General features: G+C 38.8%; 1 protein-coding gene across 1 annotated transcript; it reads right to left on the bottom strand.

The window, feature by feature from the left end:
* Positions 1-2,554: 2,554 nt before the first annotated feature.
* Positions 2,555-5,578, bottom strand: LOC18429344 (cytokinin dehydrogenase 5). The gene is made up of 4 exons (XM_006838630.4): positions 4,682-5,578; positions 4,152-4,279; positions 3,497-4,032; positions 2,555-3,088 (listed from the first exon to the last, which is right to left on the bottom strand). Exons 1-4 carry the CDS (start codon positions 5,361-5,363, stop codon positions 2,746-2,748), a joined length of 1,689 nt encoding a protein of 562 aa, XP_006838693.2. The 5' UTR covers positions 5,364-5,578; the 3' UTR covers positions 2,555-2,745.
* Positions 5,579-9,576: the final 3,998 nt, after the last annotated feature.

Here is a 9,576-nt window from a genome sequence, read left to right on the forward strand (position 1 = left end):
TTGAAGTTTTATTATGTAGCCAATGACACAATTATAGCCTCTCGATTTGAAATTTCATGGACATGAATTATTGTGATCTCATTGTGCTAATATATATATATATATATATATATATATATATATATATATATATATATATATATATATATATATATAATGAGGCCATTTAGTTTTTGATACAAAGAGGACACAATCTTCATTGACAGCTAGATTTGAAATCGAGTGGTCAAGAAAGTGTTATTATTTAGGCACAGTCTTTTTTTAAAAGGTAAAAATAAAAAAATATTGAGACATATTTTCATCTATTGGATTTCACATTCAATAGCGAATAATAATTGTGATTTCATTGTACAAAAAATAAATTGTCTCATAATATACACTCCTTGAGAATAAATATCTTTGGATATTTTTCTTTAAAAAAAAACCTCTTCCCAAATATTCCACTCAAATACTTTTGATACATTTTTCGTCTTTCTACTCTGGTTGCAATCAACTTGGAACCCACCGAAAGTCTTTGGATTGTCCCTCTCTCTCGCGATCGACCTTGATGTCTCACATTTTATTATTCTATTCTCACTTTCTCTCTCTAACTTGATCTCACAATTTATTAAGGACTAAAAACTCTCAAAGTCAAGGTCTACTTTACATCATGATTGAGGTCTAGAGGTAGCCCACTTCAATGCTTAGTTGTGTGCCCACATGCACATTCAAACAAATAAACCATAGCATTTAACATTGCTATGTATCTAGAGTGGAATAGAATAGAATAGAATAGCTGGTTCCAGCAAAAGGCAACAAGATAAAAGGAGATTCGTTCATATTAGAATGTACAGTTTCGACAAAAGGAAAGGCAAAAGGTTAAAGAAATAGAAAATAAATTCGAAAGTGCCGCACAAAGGAAGACATAATGTCATATCGATTAACAACATGATCACACCCTACACTCCGTGGGCATTGGCTGTTTATTAACTGTGGAGGAAACAGGGACAGCGGGAAAGAGAAGAGTTGGACGAGGAGAGAGAGAAATAGCTTAGACCAAGAGAGAAGGGTGTGGTTTTGCAACCTCAAACAATCCAATTAAGGCGCACCACTCAATTTCATCTTAACATATAATTTTAGTGCAAATTTTTTTTTAAGATTATATGAAAATCTATTTTTATATTTAATTATAAAATTTTAAACTTTAAAAATAGTTAAAATCAATTAGATCTATAAACATACGAAAATTTAAAAAATGGATCGTCTAGATAATGTGTTGTAAGATACTCTATTTTTAAGATTTCAAAAAAAAAAAAAAAAAAAAAAAAAATATATATATTATCACATGGATGTGGGATAACTTTTTTAGAAAGATGTGTCAAATTTAATGGTGATCCTTTGGATCTTATATATATGGGTGTGGGAGGATCTCACAATATCATTTCCCATATTTTATATTCATACATCTCGATGTTGAGATGATCGATTAGAAAGTTTTTCAATATTAAAATAACAATTTTTGATAAATTTTTTAAATGTATTTTTATTTATTTATACATTTTAAGGCTGCAACTTCATATAAACTTTTTTCAAAAAAATAATAGTGATTTGACCAAAAAGATATCTAAAGAAGCAAAAACTGAACTCGGTTAATTAGACATGAGACCGAAAGCGGTTCAACCACCTAATTGGTAAATTGGTCGGTTCAACCGGCCTATCAGAGCAAGTCTCGAATGGTCAAAAAATTATTAAAAAACAAATATAAAAAATAAAATAAAAAACAAAAAATATTTAAAATATGATTAAACAAACACATCCAAATCAAATTGAAAATTAATAATAAAAAAAAGAGTTTAACCAAGTTGAACATTAATAATAAAAAAAACGAGTTCAAATAATCGATTTGTAGTAGGGCGTTTTTTGATATTTTTCAAAAAGAAAAAAAAAAAATCTAAAAATAAGTATTAGTTACAAAAAAAATTTCCAATCTTTTATGAAAAATATTAAAAAAATACATTACAAACAAAATATTTTATTTTTTATAATTTTATATAATTAATTTTGAAAGTTTTTCAAAATACCTTCCCAAAATATTTTATTTTTTGAAATTTTATATAATTATTTTTTAAACTTTTTTAAAATACTATGCGAGTTCTGAAATCGGCGATTGGTTCCGATCTAACCCGGGCCGAAGTTTTCCTGCACTTTAAAATCTCACACCAGTGTGAGAATAAGGCAAAGAGAGTGGTTTAGACAAATTTTTAGGGTAGAGAGAGAGAGAGGGCGTCATGGAGAAGTTTGAGGGTGGGGAAGAGAGAGAATATAGAATTTGCAAGGAGATGTTATTTAGAGAGAGAAAGTAAATGTGGGGCGATGTTAGAGAGGATTAAGAGAATTAAGCATGGGTGGTCGGGTGGTCGGCTTCACGGGTGGCTCAACCAAGAAAGTGACGTATGAAAGGAAGTGGGCCCCGCCAATCGCCACAAAGGACCGAAGAGCCGGTCTTTTCCACACTGGGATTGAATGCGAGGAGATGGCAACTGCTCAACTGCTCAATCACACCCATCTCAGAAAATACCCCCAAATTGAGCCACAAATATCATTTCTAGCCCCTCAAGGGTAACCCTGCTATTTCGGGTAAATACAAGGATACAAATTTTTATCTCACTGTACATATCGGTGGCCTTAAAATAACGGATAAAATCTGTACATAGCAGAGAGAGATAGAGGGAGAAAAGACAGAAAGCTGAGACAGAGAACATGTCGTCACGATGAGGAGGCGGATGGGAGGATGATGGGCTGGGCCGCAGAGAATATTCTCTGACCTGGGGCCAATATGTTCTTTGGGTCAAACGTGGCCTTCCTCTCTTCGAACTCGGCCCATTTGGGTCCATAGTGCTGGACCCACTGGGCTCGTTTTGTGTGGTGAGGAAGGTACTGCTTCATCTCTATGTTAGCCTCTTCACAAAAACGCAAAATCCTCTCGTTTTGGTCTTGCAAATAACGTAAGCTCTGTGTCTCTTCCCCGTTATCGAGCGCCGATCTCAGGAACGCCACCAAATAAAAGACGTCCTCGTCTGGTGTCACAGCTGAGGTTTTCTCGTCCCATCTGATAAAGCAGCAGTCCAAAAACTTTAGTTTTCATCTAGTGCCCAAGTTTCAAATTTTGGCACGAAATTTCGCCACAAATTCCAAACTCATAAGAAATTATGGGACCCCATTTCGCAATCGAAACCTCTCTTTCAATGAAAAGCAGAAACGCAACGAAAAATTCAGCATCCAGAAAAACGTTTTTCATTAAATGCAATTGTTTTTTGACCTATTAAATGCAATGTTTTTTCCAGTAAATGCGACCACCCACCAAAAGCCATTGTGAAATGAAAAAAGGAAATGGAGCCCAATTTCTTTGATTTTTAAGGAAATGCCCGAAAGTTTAAGAAAAGAAAATGGGATTCAAAACACAGTTTTCAATCCAACAGTGTACAGTACGAAATAGGGTTTAGAATTTAGAATGTACCTATTTTTATTCATGGGGTATATGAGAATTGGGCCACTGGTCTTCTTTCCGAGAATACCCTTGAACACGCCGGCATCAAAATCGGCGATTTTGGACTTAGGAATGAACAGATTGAGCCACGGGTGGGGCACATCCCACAGGCCCTTGGCTCTGAGCTTCAGCTCTGCCTTGTGCACGCGGTCCAAGAAATCAATATATGGCAAGTCAGTGGTGAACACCGACCCTTGAATAAAGCTCAGTGTTTTAAGCAACGAGTCCACTTCTTGGTCGACTGTATCGGCCGTGGCTTCATCGTAGTTCTTTGTGACCTCTAAGCAATAGAGAACGGTGCCCTTTGAGCCACTAACGATGGACTGGAGCTTGATGGGGTTTCTAGGAGAGAAGAAAGAAGATCTCCAGTTATTTATGAGGCCCTCATCTACAATGACAAAGCCTTCGACGTAGTCGAACTTGGTGCGGCCATGCAATGAAATCAGGTGCTCCTGGTCTCGTGTGAAGGTGTTGAAATCTGAGTAAAGGACGCGTATCCATCTCACCTATCGAGAGACAGTGATGAGAAAGGTTGAGAGAGAATCAGCAATGAGAAACACAGTGAGAGAGAGTAGGAATCAAACAGCGAGATTAGCCCTAACTTTTTGGGTAATTTCTTTCTTACCCTTTGTGGGGCTGGCTCGAGGGCGATTCTGGCTCTAGTGATTATGCCGAACTGGCCCAGGCCACCAAGTACAGAATGAAACAGCTCTGAGTTTTGGTGTTTTGAGCACGTAAGTAGCTCGCCTTTACCTGTTTTGGAAAATACATAAACCAAGGGGTTGGATGATGAAAAATAAGCACATAATAATTAGAGAGAGAAACATAGAAGACAGCAAATAATAATACAGAGAGACAGAAAGAGGATAGGGGAAAAACAAGTGGATTACAACTGGGGGCGGGGGGCGCGAAAATTATACTGAAGTGTAAACAAAATATTGTCATCAGAAATAGAAAACTAGGACGACCAAAATAATGCTGTATAGAGAGAGTTTGGAGAGAGATAAAAAAAAAGTTCCTTTTTGAGCGTTCGAGGAACACTAAAAATGATACACATTGCATCATAGAGAAAAAAAGAAAAATAAAGACTGAAACGCAAATAATTAAGAGAGTGAGACAGAGAGATTTTTGGATAAAAAAACAAGTGCCTTTTACCTGTGACCACATCTAACTCGTAGACGTTGCTAATTTGAGGGCCGTGATTAAACGCCTGGCCACTGATCCCAGCATTGGACAAAGTGCCTCCGACCGTCAGATACAAATAATCCGTCCACGATCTTGGTGCCAATCCATGCTTCAGCGTCTCATGCAAAACATCAATCCACAGCTCCCCACCCCAAACATCGGCGTAATACAAAGAACCACCACTTTCTCTCTCTACACTCTCTCTCTCTACACTGTAAGAAGAGGAAAACGAACACGACTCGTTCTCCAGAACCCCAACGTTGAATAAGCAACCTTTTAAAGCCTCCATCTCTATGACCACGCCACCTGGCGCCTGGGCCTGGCCCTGAATCGAGTGGGCGTGGCCCTTTGCTGCCACGCGAAAGTGCGCGTCAGCCTCATAGGCGACGCGCACTAGATTCGCTATTTCGTGAACCGAAGACGGGACGAGCACGCCATGTGGCGGGGCCCCGGTCAAGCCACCAAAGTCGCGGCTCGCTAGGCGCGTGCGGCTGGCGTCAAAGCTCAAGTTCGAGGCCATGTAGTTTGGTAAAAACGTGGCTCGTTCGTCGCCAGGCTTGGTGGCCTGGGGGGTTAGCCCCATTAGGCAGCTCATCACCAAAAGCAACAGGAGCTTTGCTCCGGTGATTAAGACGCTCTTTCTCTCCTCCATTATCGCCCTCTCTCTCTCTCTCTCTAGAAACACCCTCTGTTTATTTAGAGTGATATAGACTGACCTTGTTAGAGAGAGAAAGGGTGGTTGATGAGGAGAAAGATGGTTTTGCTAGAGAGAGAGAAAGGTGGTAGTTTAGAGAGCGAGAGAGATGAGAAGCCCTTTCTATGGCAGAGCAATAAGAAGCGCCTCGGTTAGAATTAGTGGGATTCACCGAGGAGATAAGAGCGAGGCGAGGGGTATTTATAAGGTCTTGAGAGAGAAATAAAGGGCCGAGATCTTCTCTGGCGCTTCTCGTAGGGAACAAAATCTTGTGGCAGCTGCAGTGTGTCGTGGGAACTCGTATGCTCACGTATGCTGACCTCCTTTACAGATCTTCTCCTCAAATTCCCGATTCTCTTCCTCCTTTCCCTGTTCTCTATCTTTTACCGTATCTCTGACATTTGAAGAATCGGATCAAAGCTTGGGGTGAAATTTGAAATCTGAAAACTGAAAACCCCCTTGTTCTTGTAATACCGGCTGTCTCGAATATATGAAACAAAGGGCTCCATTTAAATGCTTCTAGTGCAATGCAACCGCTTCACCCCCCCCCCCCCCCCCCCCCCCGTCGTACTCTCTCTCTCTAGAAATAGAGATAGGGCCCCCGTGGCTCACTTGCCAAATGGCCTCTTCACGTGCGTGACCCGCGAGGGCCTCTCCATTGCCATGTCCGCCACGTGTGAATCGTGGGAGTGGAATGGTCCCATCAAGCATGCGAGCAGATCGTGACGCGTGGCGCCGACCCAGGGGGGCCGATCGTAGATACGGCAGATCTTGGTGGGGACTCGGGCTCACGTGGGTGCAGACGCCTGGGCATAACCGAGCGACCTTTTTAGTGGTCAACCAACTGGCCCCATCTCTCACTAATTCTACACTCTTTTCTCTTTCTCTCTCTAAGTTTCATACCAGGAAACGTCACACGGTTAATGCTAGCGATATACTGAAGGAACCTAATTCTTTTGGTCTATAATTCTGGCCTCTGTTCCCACGTTTTCTTTAAAAGAGAGAAAGAGGGAATAATGAATTAGTCTGCCAAATTTAGCCTTCACATAGGCTGAAAGGGGGGATTACTTGACTGAGGTTGAGCTTAGAGAGAGCGTTAGGCTCAACCGTGTTTACCAAATATGTACGTGTATGAGAGAGAAGGGCTGGCCCCACTTAAACCGAGAGAAAAAAGAGGCTACCTTTTTTTTTTTTTTTAGAAGGGGGCGGTTTGTATTAAGCTGGGACTCTAAACAATCAAAGTAAAGCGCATTTTTAAATAGTATCGTAAAATATGGTTTCAATTTTAGAAATCTTTGTGATATCTTTAAAATATATTTTTATTTTTAATTATAAAATTTAAAGCTTAAAAATAGTGTTGATCGATCATATCTATGAAAACTAACAAATATTAATGTTTTTTAATTTTTTTTGATAATTCAGTGGGGAAAACAGGTCCTACTCATTTTTTTAAGTAAATTAAGAGTTAGATTTTTTAAGATGTTAAGGAGGTGGCGTTAATTAAAACCACAATGTAGGTATGAGGATGCTACCACCATGCCTAAAAATACATTACAAGATGCATTATTTTCAAAACTCGAAATTCATTTTTTTCTCATGTAATGCATTTGTCGAAATGATCAATTTGAGAATCAAAACAACCTAAATTTTGACCGTGCGCTCTAATTTGATTGTTTAAATCCGGACTCTGTAAACGTTTTCTTTTTATAAATTGAGAGAGCGTGGTAGGCAAAAACCGATTTGCCAAATACGTGTGTCACGCTTTGCAAACATGTACGTATGTTAGAGAGGGGTTATCCGTGCACCCAAAGAGAGGGGCCGATCTTAAATCTTTTACCAAAAGATTTCACATTCCCGTGAGACTATACTGTCCAAGAGGGGTTAGTAGGTAATTTTAGAGGAGAGCGAGAGGGCTATCTGTGAGAGACAGAGACAGAGAGAGCAGGGGGCTCGGGAAACGAAAAGAAAAGGAGAAGAAATGGAGTGGGGTACTCCCTTTTAAGGGTGGGACTTTTAATTGGAGTATCTCTGCCCTAAATCTTCGTATCTCCATCGAAGATGCAAACGGACGGCTTTTATACGTTGCATGAAAAGCTGGGGTCCTAAAACGACTACCATGTGCATCCTTTTGCTTTCTGCCACCACCCCCCATTTCCATTTATTATTAAGAAAAAGTAAACAAGCAATGTGAAAGGAGGAGTGCCCTAACTTTATATTCAATAAAGGCAAGTACTTGCCCCTCTCCCTCTCTAACATAGGACCTCTCTCTCTCACCCACTTTCAGTCGTAGGACCTCTCTCTGTTTTTTTTTGTTAACATTGTGGGACCTCTTCCTCTCTCTCTTCGAGCTTATCCTCGTGCATGTTTGGTTTCTTGCATGCCAGACACCTAATTGTGCGCCAAACCTAACTCTGAATTTGTCCTCACATTAGATAGCCAACCCAACATAAGGTGCTGTTGTTGTCCTCTTAGAATGTACATGATTTGCTACTCTCCTCCTCCTTTATTGCTTGCTTGTTATCCCTTTTGTTTCTAATTCCTTTTTTTAATACTGAACTTCCTTTTTGTATTCTATTTCACTTCAACTGGCTTCGTCGCCGCCCTACCCATGTTCTCCTCTTATCGGAACTGACCCCAATTGTGTACCTTTCTCTTTGGTTCACAATATTATAAGATGACCGAGATGCGTTTTTTCTTTTTCCTTGTTTTTACTTTTTTCCATACTTTTCTCTTTAAGGGAGAAGTTTATTGGGAAATGATTTCATATTTGTATGTCTCTGTGTCATTGTAATATAATGCGGGCAAGCTTTCTATGCTTCCCCTACAACATAGAAATAAAATTCTTTCTATGCAGACAAGCTTTCTATGCGGGAGAATAGAAACTTCTATGCTGTCGGGGAAGCATAGAAACCTTTCCCATATAATGCAACCACATTTCTAAAAAACTATGTTTGTGACATTTGTATGACCCAAATGTTGTTCGCACACGCTCAACATCTTAATAATTAAATTTTTTAAAATTAAAATTCAATGTTCACTTTTGATAGGGTCAAAATGAGCCCCCTCTAACAATGACTCTAGACTATTCCTTTAGTGAATTTGATAATCTTTACGAGTTCAAAACTAATTTTTCGTTTTTAACCTTGTTAATCTAAGGCTATTTGAAAAAATCGGGTACAGAAAAAAAATATTTCCTAGGCTTAGATCTAATCATCTCAGCAAAATAGACAGGCTACTTAATTAGGTTAAAAAATACTCTTTGGGGTGTGTTTTCAAGTTTTTCATTTTTATGGTTGTTAGTTAGAATGAAATAAGTACATATCTAAAATTGGGGTTAAACAAATGACTTTAACATGGAGAAATCACTCTCCAAGTTTATATAATGCAACAACTTTGTACTACTTGAGCGAGCAAGGCTCAATAAAAAAAAATACACTGAACCAAATAACGTTGTTTTAACACTAAAAAACCCTCAATTGACAACGAGATGTATTTAGAAAAAAGATTACAAGTCCTAAAAATAACGTATGGTGTGACCCATTATCTAGACTATCGATTTTCAAGATTTCAAAGTGCTTATTGCTCCACTCAATATTTACTTATTTTAAACTTTAAATTTTATAATTAGGGAATAAATCGGTTTTTGGAATATAGTAGGTGATTTTCTCTCTTTTGGCAGGTTCTGGAGTTACCGCCTTACTTGTGACTCTTGAACGTTGATGCGTGGTATAAGTCTGACCTTTTCTCCAGTGTGTTCCGTTTCTCAATTGCTCACTTGACTGCCTTTAGTGGCCAATAAGCATGGTAAATCGTGATTTGTTGGTCGTCAACTAAAATGGGTTCATTGTTTAATTGACTTTTGATTATTTGGAAATATTCTTTTCCAAGTTTTAGGATGGTCATATTAGTACAATGACAGCTTGATTCTCAAAGGGGTAAAGTATCACAAAATGAAATCGTCCTTTAAGACAACAAATCTGCGAACTTTGAAAAATTTTAATACTTTGAAAACAAACGAAGATTCGCTGAAAGCAAAATGAATCGGGGTTGACAGTTCATGGGTCATGCATTTGCCAACCTACCTTACCCCTATATATGACTCGTCGTCGTCACCATCCTAGCCTTTTCGTAACTGGTCGATTGGGGATCATTTATTTTTGCAGTGCCCTTT

Source organism: Amborella trichopoda, chromosome 3 (assembly GCF_054954075.1).
Source record: "Amborella trichopoda isolate Santa Cruz 75 chromosome 3, AtrichopodaSantaCruz75HAP2 v2.0, whole genome shotgun sequence".
Classification (NCBI taxonomy): Eukaryota; Viridiplantae; Streptophyta; class Magnoliopsida; order Amborellales; family Amborellaceae; genus Amborella; species Amborella trichopoda.